Source organism: Gobio gobio (assembly GCF_949357685.1).
Source record: "Gobio gobio genome assembly, chromosome: 6".
NCBI classification, from domain to species: Eukaryota; Metazoa; Chordata; class Actinopteri; order Cypriniformes; family Gobionidae; genus Gobio; species Gobio gobio.
In genome coordinates, this window is record NC_137102.1 from 7,600,600 (window position 1) to 7,621,023 (window position 20,424).

At 38.0% G+C, this 20,424-nt stretch overlaps 1 protein-coding gene across 2 annotated transcripts in view; it reads right to left on the bottom strand.

Annotated features, from left to right (window-relative positions):
- Window positions 1-20,424, bottom strand: part of yes1 (YES proto-oncogene 1, Src family tyrosine kinase) — a 48,714-nt gene that overhangs the window by 2,613 nt on the left and 25,677 nt on the right. The window contains exons 4-12 of one of the 2 annotated variants that reach the window (XM_079819874.1): window positions 19,064-19,162; window positions 16,903-17,006; window positions 16,654-16,803; window positions 11,668-11,823; window positions 11,318-11,353; window positions 10,794-10,973; window positions 8,931-9,007; window positions 7,957-8,110; window positions 5,555-5,686 (exon numbers count right to left, since the gene is read on the bottom strand). In XM_079819874.1, coding sequence (XP_079676000.1) covers window positions 5,555-5,686; window positions 7,957-8,110; window positions 8,931-9,007; window positions 10,794-10,973; window positions 11,318-11,353; window positions 11,668-11,823; window positions 16,654-16,803; window positions 16,903-17,006; window positions 19,064-19,162 — 1,088 coding nt within the window. The remainder of the gene's footprint in view (window positions 1-5,554; window positions 5,687-7,956; window positions 8,111-8,930; window positions 9,008-10,793; window positions 10,974-11,317; window positions 11,354-11,667; window positions 11,824-16,653; window positions 16,804-16,902; window positions 17,007-19,063; window positions 19,163-20,424) is intronic. The other variant, XM_079819875.1, reaches the window with a different exon arrangement.

Sequence of the window (20,424 nt, forward strand, 5' to 3'; positions counted from 1 at the left end):
TTTTAAATTGTAATAATATTGATAAAATATTTGACATGTTTTACAGTATTTTTGAATAATGTACTTTCAAAAACATTTTATAAAATCTTACCAACAGCAAACTTTTGAATGGTAGCGGTGCAAACAAAGACAATCCAGGCATCATCTAAGATATTTAAATGAAGTTATATCTAAAGTACTTCCTGTAGGTGTGACTTTTTGTAGAGCACCTCTCATTTGAAATGCTCCCACAAAACCTCAAACTTGGATTCATCCATCCAAAAATCTTCTTATTTGTCAGTGTCAGATGTGTTTTTTCTTCTTCTCTTTTTTAACTCTGCCTGAAGGCCCAGCCCAGCATCATCTCAGTCTTTTCTTCACTGTTACAAATGAAAGTGTTGTTTGGCGTGCAGCGTTCAATGAAGCTGCCAGCTGAGCACCAGTGAGGGGCTTGATTCTCAAACTCGAGTGTGTGATGTACTCCTCGATTCGCTCTCCACACTGTTTGATGCGGTTTGCTTTCTTCTCTCAAAGACAGTAACATGTGGAATAGCCTTCAGAGAAATGTGCTACTTTTTTAAACCAAAAGTTCTCACGCTTTCAAATTCAGCAGCACAACTGGGCTAAGAATAAGAAATGTGTCCTGAGTATCAAAATAGTGCATTAGAATAATTCAGTTGTTTTTAGACTGGAGTACTGGCTGCTGAAAGTGGGACTTTGGCATCACATGTAAAATCGGATGTTGAAATATTTTTTAATATAGAAACTTGTTTCAAACAGTAATAATTCAAAATAAAACATTATATTCCATGATTCATCTTTGCTATTTAAACATTAAAAAATAATTAACGCAGCATGTGTTTTCCCACACACCCTTTGGCTAGTGTTATTTATAAGTGATAAATAAAAACAGTCTAATAAGTTGCAGTTGAGCCTGTCTTTCACTTATACTATAATCAGGGTATCTGCAGGTTTCACCACTTTTTAAGACCTTTTTAGACCTATATCATGCAATAAAAAACATACAAAGGAAATGCTGAATCACAAAATTACTTGCAAATATATATATAGTCATTTCAGGAATTTCATAATTAGGATGCCACATTTCCCATGTCATTATGTTAGATGCACAATAGTCACACAAGGAAAACAAACAAAATGTATGAATCTTGTTTGGTATTACAAAAAAAGGCTGGTCCAGTGGTGTCCTATCTAGCTTTAATAACGTGGTCGTTTAGGGTGGAAAATATGACTAAAAAGTAAACCACAGCAATAAGCAATTGCGAAATTCTGATTGCTGCCATATAAGATGCATGTTGGTCTCATTTGTAGTTGTAATACAGCAAACTATAGCTGGACTAGCGAAAGAAAGAACTACAACACCCCGGAATAAACCATAGACCGTAAAAAAATATGGACGACGCGACTTCATTGACTTCCGCTGACCAAAGTTGAAGCTTTCATAGGCCCGCTCACGGCGCTGACATCTTGGGACCGAGTCTGCGCAGTAGCGATCTCGGGACCGGAGTTGCGCAGTAGAGAACAGGAAGTAGAGGCGCGATTATCAAAAGCCCGCCCACACTCTTGCAGATGCAGAACAATTCATTATGTTGGTGTGAAATAAACAGTTATGGAAGTGTAGAAATTAAAGCTAAAGCTCCAATCTCCTCCCAAAAATCCAGAAAAAAGTCCGTTAGTGCCTCAGTGACAAGTTCATTCAGAGAAGCCGTCAATCTCAGCTGTCAATCATGACGTCACACCCCTCGTTTTTATAGCATCAAATAACTCACTAAAACTAAACTTATTTAAAAAACGAACACTTGAAATGAAATTATTGTAATAAAAACTGCCTAAAATGACAGAAACCATCTTTAGGAAACAATTATTTGAAGTGTAATTAAATTGTTTAGTGTGTCTCGCGCCCATTCTAATACATGGAGAGGCGGGGTTTAGGAGCTATACTGGGACCGGCCACCGGGGGGCGATCGAGACGCGAAAGCTTCAATTTCTGACTGAAGCACTACAGGCTTGGAACAAACACACACGCACACACACACTAAAGTGCTGAGGGAGCATTGCACTCGTGAAAATACTCTTTTATATATTATTTAACTATAGGCCTATATTAGAAATGCCCAATGACAACAGTAAAATCTGCGGTTTGTCCAATGAGAACAGTCACTGTGTCCGTCAGACTGGAGAAATGTTCCCGGTAATGTGACCAGAAATTAGGGGTGTAGCATTTTATAGAGGCATCAGTTTCAGTCCTGATATCACTGGCCCTTAAAACAAATATTTTAAATACTGTATGTTTTTTCTACATTAATGTGGAGATTCATATTTACGACAAAAATGTGAATATTAGGAGCGATTAATCGCAATAAATTACAGAAAACTGTGATTAATTAGGTTTTTCGGCAGCCCTATGAATAATCAGAAATAATATGAATCTTGTTTTTAATAATTAGAAAGTCGCATTGGCGAAGATAATTATTTCTTTCAAAAACAAAAATGTAATTCTAAACAGTGTAAAGAGTAAATGCCTCAAATGGGCCACAAATGACCAACTTTCATGTGAATAAATCCACAATTATCTGAATAAAATTATTCAAGCCTGTATAACACATCAGAGTACACCAACATCCCTTCTCCAAAGTGCCTTGCAGTACATCTGCTCAAGGTTACTGATAGCCTAAGGATCTCTATTACTGGGGTTCAAACCTACAAACCTTTGGCAACCAGCCCAGATCTTTAACCACTAAGCCACACTGCCCCGCACTTGAGCAAAGTTGTCGCATTAATCCAGCCTTATCCAGCGCTCTGCATGGAAGCAGATGCCCATCAATAATGGACCGACTCTAATAGTGTACGACTGAATGATTGATGAACGCCTAAATGGGTTTGTGATGTGCAGCATCAGTGAGATGCTTTAGGTAAAGCACTACAAATGACAGGCAGGCCGTGTGAGGGACAGACAGGGAACAGACAGATGGTGGTAAGTAAGAACTGGTGCCCAGTCAGTCTTTCATGCCCGTCTCAGCCAGATGGGTCCTTCAGAGTAGTAATAACACACCCAGCAGTCCCTGTCTGCTCCAGTAGGGGGCACAGTGGAAGTTTGGAGTTTTACCAACCTACATGCTTGAGTCCCAACCCTGTTTCAACACACCTGCCTGTAAATTTACTGCCATGATTAGCCGGTTCAGGTGTGTCTGGTTGTGTACGATACTAAAGGGATCGTTCACCCAAAAATGAGAATTCTGTCATCGCTCACCCTCATGCTGTTAAACCCATAAGACACGAAACACAAATTAAGATTTTCTGAGAGGTTTCTGTCCCTCCACTGAAAGTCCAGGTAACCAAAACTTACAATCTAAAAAATGCTGGGTGAAAAACAACCCAAGTTGGGTTGAAAATGGACTAACCCAGCAATTGGGTTGTTTTAACCCAGTGAATTGGGTTAAATGTTTGCTTAAAACTAGGGATGTGACGGTGAGGAAATTTTCCCACCGGTTAATTGATGTGTGACAACACCGGTAATACCGGTATCACCGGCGGAGGCTTTTAAATCACTAATTCTATCTAACCGAAAGTAACATGCACACGACAGCTCTGAACTGAAAACGCGCCAGTGTTGCGTATTCACACACCGTGAATGACAGCTCGTCCGTAAATGCGCGCTCTGTGAGGCCATGGGTGCGTCTCAATCAGTTCCCTAGTTCAGTAGTCAGGGCACTGATCAAGCATTGATCAGTCTATGATTGAGATGCACGCCATGAATGAATAACAGTTCGTCCGTAAAGCGTCGTTTATACTCGACGCGCCCGCTCGAGCGCGAGGGTGCGCGCGGCAAAAAGAAATGCGCGCAGTCAGCGTAGCGGAGGCTCGCACTGCGGAGCCAGGCGAAAGTAAACAATACGCGCTCTGTGCGGTGCACATTTAACTTTCGGTTTTGAATTAGCGCCAATTCGGCTGCGGGTTGCTTGAATTATGGGTTCATTAGTCTATTATTTTTAATGAAAAACACAACAACAAAACAAATGACAAACTCCCTTAAATAGGCGCTTTTACGTTTCGCTTTGAAACCAAATCTTCCGCGATCATCTCAGTCAGCTCCTCACTCTTAAATCTGATGAATGACTCCTGCCGCTGCCGAGACTCACAGTCGGATCCTGCTTTATTAAGCAGATACGTTCAGTTTTTATTTGTATTGTTTGTTCTCTAACTGAACTAAATTATTTTATTACTATAAAAAAATCAAAAAGACGGTGGGCGGTGCCACGGTGGGCAAGTGATGTAACCGGTGTTGAGTCTGGACACCGGTAACACCGGCAACACCGACTATCGTAGCAAGCCTACTTAAAACCCAGTTGTTTTTAACCCAGCATTTTTTAGAGTGTAGAAGACCCAAAAATAGAGATGCACCAATTGCAATTTTCTTTGGCTGATTACAATTTTTCGTAAGTGTGACCTGCCGATACCGATATTTGCGGATTCCGATTTTCTTTCTAAGAACTATAATTGACAGCACATACAAACAAAAATCTTAAGACTGACCGGCTGGTCACCGGTTCGGGCCGATCATGTGGAAAATTGGTCGATTGGTGCATCTCTACCCAAAAAGATCATAAAGGCGTCATAATCCCAAGTCTTGCGAAGAGGGAGAAAAAAAAGGCTTTACATGAAACCATGTAAACACACATACATAGAGCACATCACATATGGTAAACATGGAAGGTTGTGCGTGCATCACACTAGATGTGATGTGCCCTAAGTACAGTATGTGTCAATCATTGTTTAGATCGAAAACAAAAGCCAAAATGTTATCTATTCATCAAAAGAATCATATCTGGTCACAAAACGGCACAATTATGACCTTTTTGGATCTTCTACATTTTGGCAAGAACTTTTAAAGGGTGCGAATAAAACCCCTCAGGTTTCATTGAAAAAAAAAATCTGTTTTGAAGATTAACCAAAGTCTAAAGGGTTCATGAGTGAGAGTAAATTACAAAATGATATTTTTTGGGTAAACTATCCCTTTAAATATGTACATAAAGGCCAAGCTCTGTGTAGAGTCTGTTGGGGCAGTGTGAACATTTTTCATAAAATCCTAAATCTAATGGCCAACTTGTTGGGCTAGTTCACCCAAAAATGAAATTTCTGTCATTAATTCCTCATGTCGTTCCAAACCTGTAAGACCTTCGTTCATCTTCAGAACACAAATTAAGGTATTTTTTGTTGAAATCCGAGAGCTCTCTGACCCCTCCATAGACAGCAATTTAATGAACACTTTCAAGGCCCAGAAAGGTAGTAATACATCTTTAAAATAGTCCATGTGACTCCAGTGGTTCAACCTTAATTTTATGAAGTGACGAGAATACTTTTTGTGTGCAAAAACAAACGAAAATAATGACTTCATTCAACAATTTCGTTCTGGCCTGTGGCAGCTCCTGCGCATGTGTCGTGGTGCTCACGTGAACAGCATCGGCTGCCGTAGATCTTGGGACTATTTACAACGGAAACTGCGTAGGAGACTGACACAGGCTTTTTCTGCTGAATCAAATGTTATATTTCTCACCTGGATATGGCACTCTACCCTTGGTCACCAGCTCGGTCAGCAGGATACCGAAGGACCAGACGTCAGATTTGATGGTGAATCGGCCGTACAGCGCTGCCTCTGGTGCAGTCCACTTAATGGGAAACTTGGCTCCTAGAGAAACAATGGCACACAATCTCTAAATTACTGCAGTAGAGCAAGTGGCTTTTACTAAAGCAAAGCAAATGCCAGCATTTTAAAACATCCCGTCGACTTCGACATAACAAAAAAAAAAAATACATTTTACTTTTTTAACCCTGTTATTAATAGTTTAAGTAGCGAAGAGAATGAAAATCTGTTTTTAGAAAAACCTTCCCAAACATTGATCATGAAGGATCACCAACACATGCATGTACAAAGTATAAGGTTTTAGTAAGGGATGTGCCATTTTCTCTAGAAAAGACTCCCTGCAGGGAAACATCATTCAACATTTATGCAAGTCAACTTGTTCTTCACAAATCACAGTGCATTCTGGGAGATAATGGATTCAGATGGTAATTGAGGTAATTCAGTATGATTAGATGCTGATTGCCGTGTAACTTCCAGCACAATGGCTTTGTTGCCAGAAGCAGCATTGTTCCAGACAAAAGATTGTTATACATTTCACCATGCATATATTGTGTATGATCATTTTCTCTTTATACTCCTATAAAACGTCTGATTTTGTGGATGAAAATGGCTTTCACTTTCAAAGCAAGCTTTGGGTTTATATGAAATGTTTAAGACCATAAAGGGTTGAGTTAAAGATGAACAAAATGTTTGGTTCATGTCACTTGTGCTTAACACGCATACACCTAAATAAGTCATTAAAGACTCCCTGTGGTGAAAATCTAGTTTTTACATTGGTTTATTTGTCTATATGGGGTTTTTTATATGCTTTAATACAAACAATGTGCAAATTCATAAGTCAACACCATTGCTGAATATTTTTTCCTTTAAACTGCAGTGAAAAAAATCGGTTTGAAATCGCCGGGGGTTTCTTACATCACAAACTACCTTGTAACCAATCACGTCAGTCAGTGTGCAGGCGGGCTTTAGCATATCATCATTACTATGCAGCAAAGCTGGGGAGTCTCAAGAGAAGATTATCCCCATTTATTATTCTGTTGATATGAAAAATCGTGTACATTTAGCAATATAGCAGGTGAATTATGTATATGAACTATATGCCTTTCTAGTTGCTCAAAGCGTTTCTAAGGATACAGATTTTTCGAAGGCAGGCTGAGATGGCAAGTGGGACCTGGTTTGTTTAGCATTAGCAACACATCATTAGCTGTTTGATAACATAGTAAAGCCAAAGGCTAATCATATTAATTACCGCTATGTGTCCGATGTAGAGAGCGATACATAAAATGCTTTACAACTGATACATTGACTTCTGTACAGATGAGCCTGTATGAGTGAGTGGGGGCGGAGCTCATTTGCATATTCATGAATCCGTATATACAGTATATACTAAGTGAAGCAAAGGTGTAGTTACATTCAAGCTATTTTAAGGCATTAATAAAAACAATTCTTTACAGGAAAAAAAAACTTTTAAATGTGTCATTTTGGTGATCAAAGATGAGATTTAAAGGGATAGTTCACCCAAAAATGAAAATTAGCCCATGATTTACTCACCCTCAAGTCATCCTAGGTGTATATGACATTCATTCTTCTGTTTTTGAAGTCCATAAAAAGTGCATCTGTCCGTCAAATAACTGATATTTTTCTTACACAAATGCATTGATTCGCTTCAGAAGCGTGTGGAGCAGTTATTCGATGGACAGGTGCATTTTTTATGGACTTCAAAAACAGAGCAACTATTACTGCAATTATAATGCTTGGATTAGCCTGGACTTTTTTAATATAACTCTGATTATATTCATCTGAAAGAAGAATGTCATATACACCTAGGATGACTTGAGGGTGAGTAAATCATGGGCTAATTTTCATTTTTGGGTGAACTATCCCTTTAAGGGATACAATTATTGACTACAGGGGGACTTTAATTTACATTGAACATGGAATTATACAATTAAATATATATAGGCTATGATTTCCATTCAGGCTTCGTAAAAGTCGCACAAGGGTAGAATAATAATAAAAAAAGGGTTTAAATGATTTTTGATTCACTTTCTTCATCCACTATTCATTCCCTACCCAGCAGAATATTATTCTAGCAATTTAATAATATCATTTTGTATAATATTATAACATTATGCACTGCTCACATAAAACACACTCCAGCACAGGAAAAAGAGATGTGATTGGAATTTAAAGTGCATAATAATCGTGATTATTTCAAATATGTGCAATCATATAAATCATGACCAGGAAATTATGTAATTATTGCTTCAGGCCGAATTAAAGAAAGTGTTAATGATGCATTTCCATCCACATACCTTGTCTAGCAGTGTATTCATTATCCTCAATCAGTCTGGCCAGGCCAAAGTCGGCGATCTTGCAGACCAGATTGTCTCCCACCAGGATGTTCGCAGCCCTCAGGTCTCTGTGGATGTAGTTCATCCTCTCGATGAAGGCCATGCCATCTGCAATCTGGACAAGACAACAGGAAATCAAGCCTCCAGAAATGCTTCAAAAAAACCATCCTATCAGATCCAGTCATGGAAATCCTATTTTAGGAGTGCCAGGATGCTGTATTTGTGGGTTTAGATGAGGGGCACATGTTTGAAGTTCCAGTGCTTACAAATCTACATTTTAACCAATGTTCAGATGTGAAAACAGCAGCTCCTAACAGCTGCGAGTGGGCGAAATCTACAAAGCAAGCAAACCGGTTGCTAAACACATGCTTAAAAGAAAACAGGAAAAAAAGGATGAACAGTTCTTGAGGGAATTTAACAAACAATCTCAGACTGAACAACTGTCCAAAAGGTTTTCATAAGCAAGCCAAGATGTGAGAGGGAGATTGAAGCCTCAGCCAAGCAATGCGGCAGTGATGGGAGCTCAGGGAGGCGAGAGAGAGAGAGAGAGAGAGTGAGCGAGCGCAGTAAGAGGGAGGAACGTGAGAGAGAAACAGCAAGCTTTTTTAAGCGAACAGAGCAGAATTGAGTAGACACATTAAAGTGAAGTGGCCCCACAGGAGTGGCGGTTAAGTGCTCCAGGCATTAGGCGGGAAATGAGGATCATAGTGCCTGGGAGAGACACACGGGCAGCAGGATGTCATATCAGATATTAAATAAATATGACAGCCAGATGGAGGCTGAAACTGAAACCCTGCCCCTCTGGGAGATGCCGCTCGTCCAGGTTCACGGTGACATGCTTCTACTAACGATTGGGCAGCTGTGTGGTACTAAATGAGGAAGAGGAAACAAAGCTGGCTGGTTAACAGTAGATCGGGGTTGGGTTTCTCCCTCACCTGGGCAGCCATGTCTACTAGCTGGGGCAGCTTGAGGTACTTGCCCTCGCCCTCCTTCAAGAAATCCAGCAAACTCCCTGAAAGAGAGAGGCAAAGAATAAATCTTTTGTTTTCCTTAAAATTTATTTTATTTTATTTTATTTGTTGATGGTTTAAATATGGGTTAAAACAGGATATGAACCCGCAATATTATAATTGATAGGCCTATAATAGGAAATAATGTTGATATAATCACAAATCTGCATAATATATTTAATGTAATATTATTACATAGTTTAACATACATACATACATACATACATACATACATACATACATACATACATACATACATGTAGATAAATGTAACTGATTTAAAAATTTAAAATAATAATTTTAAGTTCTCATATTTTTATGTTGCAACGATCATCTCAACACCAAATTTGAAAACGTATCTTATATTACTTAATTTTTTAATTACATAAAAATATAATGAAACGCATACATACACATATACATTATATATATACACATTATATATATATATAATGTGTATATATATATATATATATAATGTGTGTATATATATATATATATATATAATGTGTGTATATATATATATATATATATATATATATATATATATATATATATATATATATATATATATATATATATATATATATATATATATATATATATATATATATATATATATATATATATATATATATATATATATATATATATATATATATATATATATATATATATATATATATATATATGGGCCGGAACTTTAACGCGTTAATTAAGATTAATTAATTACGGGACTTTAACGCGTTAATTAAGATTAATTACGCAAAAAATAAATAACAATTTTAACAACACTTATTTTTGCACCGCGGAACGTTTTTCAATGAATGAGTTTCGATGGACCGATTATACTGGAGCACCAACTAGCGTTCTTGACTTTCGACAACAACAAAGCACAGTGAACATGAACGAAGAAGCTGACGAGACCGCTTTGCTTGGCCCCGTGGATGGGAAATTTTGTTTTAAAAAACGAAAGGATGGAAGCGTCGACAAGAGCATGGTTGTGTGCAAGCTATGCAACAAGGAATTTGCGTATCACCACAGCACGTCGAGCCTGAAATATCACCTCAACGCAAAACACACAGGAGTCAGCGTGGGCGTTAGCCCGACTCAGAGTAAAGTTACAAGGACCTAAATATGCTATTGCTACACTTAATGGCAAACATTACACTGGTCTGCTGGACTGAAATAAATAAACAAAATTTTGTTGAATAAGCTTATGTATTCAGTCATTATTCAATGGTATACTAAAAATCCATGTGAAAAAAATTACTTCTCACTGTTCACAGGTCAAATATTTATATGCAATTAAAATGTGATTAATTTCGATTAATTAATTACAAAGCCTCTAATTAATTAGATTTTTTTTTTTAATCGAGTCCCGGCCCTAATATATATACATAATATATATATATATATATACATATACATACATACATATACATACATATACATATATATATACATATACATATATATACACATACATACATACATATATATACACATACATACATACATACATACATACATACATACATACATACATACATACATATACATATATATATACATACATATATATACACATACATACATACATATATATACACATACATACATACATACATACATACATATACATACATACATACATACATATATATATATATATAAGAACAATAGTTACAACATTTTAATTAATTAAATGATTAATGAATATAGGTCAAGATGCTGTTGTCAAAAATGTAAAATAAACAGGAAGTGAAGAACAAGAATGCAAGCTACCTTTGCCCATGTACTCAGTGACGATGTAAATTGGCTCCTCGGACACAACGGCATACAGGGGCACCAGCTTGTCATGCCGAAGCTTCTTCATGATCTGGGCCTCCTGCAGGAAGGCTTCAGGAGACATGGTGCCCGGCTTCAGAGTCTTTATCGCCACTTTAGTCGTGCCATTCCAAGTACCTAGGAAAATAAAGAAGGAATAAAATGAGATTGCAACAGAAAGCAATCAAAACTAAATTACACAAAATCCACACAGAAAAAAAACCCCAACGTTATTGTAGAGCAAAAACACTGAGTAATCCAGCTATTAACCCAGAAGTGGAACTGAAGTGTTAATACTTTGATTTCACAATAAAATGTAAAAACCCAAAATATTTGTTTATTTTATCAGAAAGGATTTAACAAATCATCAGTGAAGAAAAGTATGAAAACCTCATTAGTAGTTAGAAATGTGGGAACACTGAAATGTTTTAATACCAAAAGCAAATCCTTAAGAAATCTTCCCAAACGGGTGAAGAATGTACCTTTGCCAGTCCTGGACAGACTGTTGAGCAAACCACCTAAACGGCAATGACACAGATTGCCAGCTCATGACAATGCATGTTGAAACAAACATACACAGACAATAAGTGGAATTCTTGACATAGATTTCTACGGTGTGGCATGTTGGAGCTTGCAGCGAGGCAAACGTTAAAGAGTGGTGACGAAAGACACGGGTACCTAATAACCCACTTTCACACCTCCCTCTAGCACACGTGGTGCGTTCGCAAAAACAACAGACGTGTGTGACATTCACAGTAGAGGAGAGTGGGGTGAAGTGTGCCAGGTGCTTTGGGGAATGAGTTTCTCTGCATTGTATGTGCATTTGTCTTACCCATCCAGACCTCTCCGAAGCAGCCCTGACCCAGCTTGAGCTCCAGACGCAGTGACTCTCGTGGGATTTCCCATGCGTCCTTAGCCAGACCCTGAGTCTGGGGCTTCACAGTCGGACACACTGCGGTCAGTCGGTAGCACAACCCATCTGCATGCTCTACACACACACACACATACACACATAAGAGTGATGTCAGAGAGAACACAACGGTCATAAACCCTATGCAGATGAGACTAGTTTTCCCTGCGGTAAATCACGCCTGTGACGCCCATATCCAGACAATAGACACTCCCTAATAAAAACTACTGGGATCTCAATACAGTCTAGATCAGTACATAATGACCGGTATTAAAAACTGTAACTCAAACATCATTTAAAAACAAATAGCATAGTGAGTGAGAGAAGGGCTGAGCACTAGTGATGGGGAGTCGATCCCTCGACTCTCAGTGTCGACTCTGTTGCCGTGTCCGAAATCACTCACTTGTTTACTGATTCTCTAATCCCTATATAGTGCATGGCAGTTGAGTGCACTATATAAGCAAGAAGTGAATGAAATGAAGAGAGAAATTCAGACACTGACTGACGTATTACACCGCATCAGAAAACTGTCGCAGAAACGGTCACATCCTATTTGAACAGTAACACTAGAAGTGTGTTGTTTTAATAAGGGGATTTTAAGACTTTTTGTAGGGGGTAAATAAATTAAGTGTGTAATGACTGCCATCTTGTCTTATGTCTGACCCATAGACTGTAAAAAAATATGGACGTAGTGTCCGTGACGTCACCCATAGGATTCTGAAGAGCATTTTTGAAGCATTTTTGAGCATTTTCTGCCATCTTGGCAGTACGTCATCACCTGTCATAACAAAAAATACCGGATAACACCCCGGATAACAAAAAATGGGCAAAAAAGCGGGACGTGGGTGGAGCTGAAGTGACTACTGACAGCAGACAAACGACAATCCACTTGTCACTCAAAGTGTCCGCGCCCTTAATTATGCAGAACTTAAAAGTTTTATATAATGTAAACGTATTAATTCTTTTTTTAAAATCCACCCCCTCACAGTCGTCATGAAGGGCAAAATTAGCCGTATAGACCAAAATCACAATTTGTACCAGGCTGTAAACATGTTTTTTTCAGCTGTAAAGTTGGGCATTTTAACATGAGCTCAATGAGATTCTGCTCCTTCTGGAGCCTGTCTCTAGCAGCCAGTCGATGAATTGCAGTTTAAGTCACTTCCATATTGGCTTCAAGAGAATCTGGGGGAGGTTGCCGCTTGGTCTGAGCCTGTTTTTAGGTAAAAGTAAAAAACCTTGAATCAAACACCCCTACTGAGCACAATGAACAGCTGGCGTTCTGAATTAAACAAGGCATGTGATATTTTCCAAATTTCAAACAATAGGGGACTATAAAATAAGACTACAAAATGACCTAGGTGAGGGCAAGACATTCATCCTTTATCCAGCCATAAAGCCAATTAATCACTGTCTTTCAACAAAATGATTAAAATCTTTACAAAGCAGGTCTCACAGAGAGAGCCAGACAAGGACTGATGGCCTTTCATTAAGCCTTGACATTCTTCAGATAAGATGAATCTGAACAGCAAGTTTGTTTCATTCACAGACCCTCAGGTCTGTGACAGGTTGAATGAAACGCCGACAGAAAACAATTAAATCCACTACTCAGTGGGAATTTAAACATTAAACATAGACATTAAATCGGAGTTATGATGCCTTCACGTGCTCTCTGAATTATCATAAATACGAGTTTTAGGCACAACTAGTGTTTACCACTGGGAATAATTTTGATACCCAAATTCCCAAGATGGGCGCACCATAAACTTTAAACATGGTGATGGGGAGAACTACTGATGTAACGTGTGGTTTATTAGTTTTTACCCAAACCCGGCTAGATCGTCTTGTCATTAATGTAGTGCACATTCACATACAAGTAATCATTTGAAGCGTATTGTATGTTTATACACAGCGAAAATAGCCTGCATTTCACCGAAATTACAGAATCGGACTACCTGGATAGTCTGGAGTGTTTATATGGTTGTCAGTGCATGGGACACAACATGTGATGTTAGTTTTAATAAGATTTTCCCAATAAATAGGCAAGAATAAACCTGGTGTCCACCATGATTCCTGTTCATTCCGACAACAAAGCACTTGAATGCAACAAGCTCGTAATCACAACTTCTAAAGTGGGAATTAGGACATTTCCGATAGCACGTGAAGGTAGAATAAGTCCTCCCTAACAGCATCCACTCTTTGAGGGACTTTGCTATGGGGACTTGCTTTTATTTAGACCGTAAAAGACATTTAAAATGTTACAAAATATGCTTTATTTCAAATAAATGCTGTTCTTTTGAATTCGTTTTCACAGAAATATTAAGCAATATATGAATTTTACCAAAACAAAATGTGTTCAATCAAAAGTATATTTTTTAAAACAACAAAAACAGCGCTGGGCTTGTGGAGGCTTGTTCCAGACCAAACACAGAAGACCATTTCTATATGGACCCCTCTTTGTACATGGAGCATTGTCCGACTGGAACAGAATACGTACGCCCTGTTCTACTGTAAATGTTTGTCTAAGGAGATTGTATGGCTTTATAATTGATTTTGTGGACCTGCTAGCAATGAGTGTAGCTGAAAAGCCAAACCCTTTGATTAGAAGACTGTCCACATACTTTCTGTCATGTAGTTTATGTCAAGTAATCCTGCTTTGAGAGTTTAACCGCTGAGGTAAACAAAACACTGGCTCGACGAAAACCACAATTAGGAGAATCTGATGGGTTTGCTTTGCGGGCACTGACGTCAGCTACAACAACAGCGCTGTGGCAGGACACTCACGTAACGTCTCATCAAAGAGGTGTCGATGTCAAAAGCCCTCTCAGACGTTCTCCTGTGAAAACTAAGCCAAGATTAACTGGCAGTCTGGGTGAACGGGGACGCGTCTCTCACAGCAGATGTCAGGCACCTGTTAGCGCTAGTCATAGTGACATCTCCACATGCCTGGTATTCAGAGCTTCTGTACTCCATTACGCATCTTCTGAATGAGTACAGAATCACCTGATCAAAACACAGGTGAAGACGACGCACAAAAAAAAAAACAAGCGATCGTATGCAAGCAGATGCATATGTAAAATAACGTGATCATCAACATTAAAGGGTTAGTTCACCCAAAAATGAAATTTCTTCCATTAATGACTCACCCCAATGTTGTTCCACACCCGTAAGACCTCCGTTCATCCTCGGAACACAGTTTAAGATATTCTAGATTTAGACAGAGGGCTTTCAGTCCTTTGAATGTAAGTGTATGAACACTTTGCTGTCCACTTCCAGAAAGGTAATGAAAACATCATCAAAGTAGTCCATATGTGACATCATTTGGTTAGTTAGACTCTTTTGAAGCGTCGACAATACATTTTGGTCCAAAAATAACAAAAACTAAGACTTTATTAAGCATTGACTTCTCTTCCGGATTTGTTTGAATCCACGTTCACGACGCCACAGTGACGCTGCTGACGTAAGACGCTGTGACGTGTTATGTGTCACAAATGATGTCACATATGGACTACTTTGATTATGTTTTCATTACCTTTCTGGACGTGGACACCAAAGTGTTCATACACTTACATTCAAAGGACTGAAAGCCCTCGGACTAAATCTAAAATATCTTAAACTGTGTTCCGAGGATGAACGGAGGTCTTACGGGTGTGGAACAACATTGGGGTGAGTCATTAATGGAAGAAATTTCATTTTTGGGTGAACTAACCCTTTAAACCGCACATAAATCAAAACTGCCTAATGTTACTGAGTGAATTGTCGACCCAGGGCGAGCTATAGGACTGTGAAGCTTTGGGGTGTTGATGGACTCGATCTACTCCATCTGTGTTTGATCATCGTTCTGAATCTGATCTGGATGGAGTCTTTGACAAAAACATGATTTTCTCAGCTTTTTGTTCAAAATGTTGCTTTTTTTAATGAAACTTACCCATATTTATGTGTTGATAAAAAAGGAATGCATGAAGCTAGAATAAAACTTGTGTGTGTGTTTTGTTTAAAAGCAGAGGGTCTGTTCTTTCTTTTGATATATTGCATGCTCATAGCCTGGATGCCAGCCGAACTTAGCCCCGCCCACAACATTTGAGGTCGGGAAGTTCGGTCTGGACTTGATCCGTCGTGGAGCAACTATGCTCAAACCAGAGCTGTTCGAACCAATCAAATTGTCAGGGCGGGCTTTATACGATGATGGACAGATGATCAACAGTAATGTAATCATCCACATCACCAAAGAGCGCTTGGGTTGAATTCGTTCTAATCCTAAATGGAGAACTTGTTCGTATATGCATTCACCTTTACTATTTCTCTCAGAAATAATGATCATGTTTGTAAGTACTCCGTGTATCCTTAAATTATTTTTACAACACTGGCAAAGATCGTTTACATCTTCTTCTACTTCTTCCAGCGTGTGTGCAGTTGAGTTCTGTTAACAACTATGCGTTTCTCAACAAGTCACTTACTCAGTCAGTCGCTCTGATTGGTTGCAGGTCTATCCAATCGAGGTCTTTCCTGGTTCGGCTGAAACACGCCCCATAATCACAGCCCAACGGAGCAGTATCAGACTCATATTCTGACTAGAATCTGAGTATGATGACGTCAGACTAGCATGCTCAGATATCCATTACATTTTTGTGAAAATTATCAAAAACCCTGGCGGTGACTGGCAACTTTTTTTTTTTTACGCTGGCGGGGAAAGAGTTAATGTCCATTTGAATTGAAAGAAGATACAATAAACAATATTGTTTCTTCAGGTTTTTCTACACTACATACAAGTTTGAGTTAAAAATACATTTTAAAAATATAATAAATTAGAAAACAGTTTAAAAAAATATTACAGGCCGCAAACTTTTGGATGGTAATGTATACGTGTAACTTCAGTCGGACTCAAAAGTTGACCCAAGTAAACGTGCTAACCTGTGTAATGCTTCACCAGTTTCTGTAAAGTGTCAAACTGAGCTCTTGTGGTGATGTAATAGCCTCCATTGTCAAGCTTTCGGATTTTGTAGTGTTTCACGTTGTCTCCCTTCATCTCATCCCAGTCCCGTATTGAGAGCGAGTAAGCCCCTGTCAGGATGAGAGGATGGAATGGATTCAAAATATTTCTACTTTGGTTTGGTTTTGAGTAGCAGCGCTGTTCATGTCTTAAGATAGCAATTCACTTACCTTTAGTGGTCTCACTTTCTCTGACCAAAAATGTGCCCCGCTGGTTTCCAGGAACCAGTAGCAGACGCTCAGCATCTTTACGACCCATTTTTCCAAAGTACCATCTGTGGGATGGAAATAAATGAAAATAAATCACTTGCCCAGCCATGTTAACGTGGAGTTTGGAATGCTATGGAACATATAAAAGGCAGTCTGATGAACTAAACGTCTGACATGTGCTTTTCACTGAAAAGAAAAACTGACTTGAGTTAATTAAATTGTTCTGAATCGGTCCTGTCAGTGTCCAGATAACTGGAAAAATAAGAAAGATATTTCATTTTAAAATATAATAGATAAAACGAAAAAAAAAAAAAAAAAAAAAAAAACGTATTTGAGTATACAATACCATTCAAAAATTGGGGTCAGTAAGATGTTTTAATGTTTTTGAAGTCTCTTATGTTCACCAAAACTGCAATTGTTTGAACAAAAATACAGTAAAAAGATTATATTATGAAATATTACAGTTTAAAATTACTGTTTTCTATTTTAATATATTTTAAAATGTAATTTATTCCTGTGATGGTGAATGTTAAAAATAGATAACCCATGATTTTTTCCCTGGATATTTTGATGAATATAAAATTAAAAAGAACAGCATTTATTCAAAATAGAAATCCTTGTCATTTCCATCACTTTTTATCAATTTAATGAATTGAATAAAAATTATACATAAAAATTCATTTCTTTAAAAAACGTATTATTACTGACCCCAAACAGTAGTGTATCTTGAAGCCTATATGAAAGAGTTCAAATCAGTTATCTTGATATCTGTTGATTTATATCTTGATTTGTTATAAAGCAGTAAAAAAAAAAAAAAATCAAGGCATATTAAATTTTTTTTTTTAAATAAACAGAATGATATTTAATCATGTTCATTAATTTTAATTTATGCGAGCCAATAAGCATATTATAATATACAATAAAGCCACAAGGCCTCTGTAAAGATGGTTACAAACAAATTACTGAATCAGAATCGATTCACAGAAATAGACAGTTTGAACTGATTTTTAGAATGAACTGAACTTAAAGAGTTAGTTCACCCAAAAATGAAAAATAGCCCACTATTTACTCATCCTCAAGTCATCCTAAGTGTATTTGACATTCTTCTTTCAGACGAATAAAGTTGTATATTAAAAATGTCCTGGCTCTTCCGAGCTTTATAATGGCAGTGACTTGTTGGGTCATTTTTGAAGTCCATAAAAGTGCATCTATCCATCATATAACTGCTCCACACGGCTCCGGGGGGTTAATAAAGGCCTTCTGAAGCGAAGCCATGCGTTTGTGTAAGAAAAATATCCATATTTAAAACTTTATAAAGTAAAATATCTAGCTTCCGGCCGATCGCTTTCTGTATTCAACTTACAGAAAAAGAGTAGTGCAGTTCAAAATGCTGACGACATTGCACACCAGATATGATTTTTATGATTTTCTAGATATTTTACTTTATAAAGTTTTAAATATGAATATTTTTCTTACACAAACGCATCGCTTCAGAAGGCCTTTATTAACCCCCCGGAGCCGTGTGGAGCAGTTATATGATGGATAGATGCACTTTTATGGACTTCAAAAATGACCCAACAATTCACTGCCATTATAAAGCTTGGAAGAGCCAGGACATTTTTAATATAACTCCGATTGTATTCGTCTGAAAGAAGAATGTCATACACCTAGGATGAGTAAATCATGGGCTAATTTTCATCTTTCAGTCAGAGATAATATTAAAACAATCTTTAATGAAAGAATATGATCCTGATGAAAATTGTCTAAATTTAAATTACATTTTAAAGACCAAAAACTGACTTTAAAAAAAAACTGTAAAATAATTGTTTAAAACAGACTGAAAAATAGCAAAGAATGAAAGCAAAACTTGTATGGAGAAGTACAACGGAAAAAACCCAAGTGAAATAATATGGGTGAAGAAGGGAGTAACACTGAAAGAGAGACAGACGTAAAGTTTGCAACTCAAAAAGAGAGAGTCTTTTGTCTCGCAGTCATGCGTTTGTTGGTGTGTTTGTCAGCACCAGGGCTCTGGGCGTACGTGTGACTGGCCATCACGCTCTCTTAATTACGGCATGAAGGGATGAGATGATTGGATAAGCACAGGAGGAGAGGAGTTACTTACTCTTCTGCTTGGATTGAGTCTGCAGGGGCCACGTAATTACTGGGAATGTAGCCCTTCTGCCCCGTGTTGATGGAGCGAGCCTCCCACCAGTCTCCCTCTCTATGGGCCAAAGCAAAAGACACAACCGAGTTATCAGGCTCAATGTCCTTCACCACAAACAGAAAACTATTTAGCAACAAGCCAGTGTCTGCAGGCTGAGTTATCAACAGTAAAAATGTGGGGAAGTGAAGGAATTTGAATTGTATGATTAAAATGTCAGGGTCGTTCCAGAGGGAAAACATTTGAGCGGTGAGCATTTATTGAACGCTAGACCTGGCTGGTGGTTGAACAGATGGCCCATTATGGAACCACATTAACCCAGACAGATTTCGCCTTCCATGAGCTTGGAAAACAATGATGGATTAAAAAAAAAAAAATGAATATCCACGTTTGTATGACTATGACATTCATTGATATAATGCAGTCCCCAACCCCTTACTTTAGCCCCTAAAACTAACCTCAACCCTAAAACCAAATGTTAACCCTCACACAGCCCTTTAAAGGGGTGTCAGAAAGTGAGGGCCTGCCGAAAGGTCCTCACTCAGATGGGCTAAAACTCAAACTGGTCCTCACAAAAGAGAACTATACAAGTATACAAACTAAATAAATTTGGGGGTTGGTATTGTGGTAGATTTTCCCCTACGCACCTGACATAAAAGTTTACCTGGGGGCGTCTCCAGTCGACACTTAAAGGGTTAGTTCACCCAAAAATGAAAATTCTGACATTAATTCCTCACCCTCATGTCGTTCCAAACCCGTAAGACCTTCGTTCATCTTCAGAACACAAATGAAGATATTTTTGATTAAATCTAAGAGCGCTCTGACCCCTCCATAGACAGCAATTTAATTAACACTTTCAAGCCCGAGAAAGGCAGTAAAGAGATCGTTAAAATAGTCCATGTGACTCCAGTGGTTCAACCTTAATTTGAAGCGTTGAGAATACTTTTTGTGCGCAAAAAAACAAACAAAAATAAAGAATTTTGAGTTGAACCAATGGAGGTTGAACCACTGGAGTCACATGGACTATTTTAAAGATGTATTACTACCTTTCTGGGGCTTGAAAGTGTTAACTAAATTGCTGTCTATGGAGGGGTCAGAGCGCTCTCGGATTTCATCAAAAATATCTTCATTTGTGTTCTGAAGATGAACGAAGGTCTTATGGGTTTGGAATGACATGAGGGAGAGGAATTAATGACAGAATTTCATTTTTGGGTGAACTAACCCTTTAACAATATTTATACTCTAGCACTGCGTCTACAGTCGACAACTGGCTTTGAGTCAGACGTCTTGCCCCGTACGAACAGCACCACTTGGGAATAAGG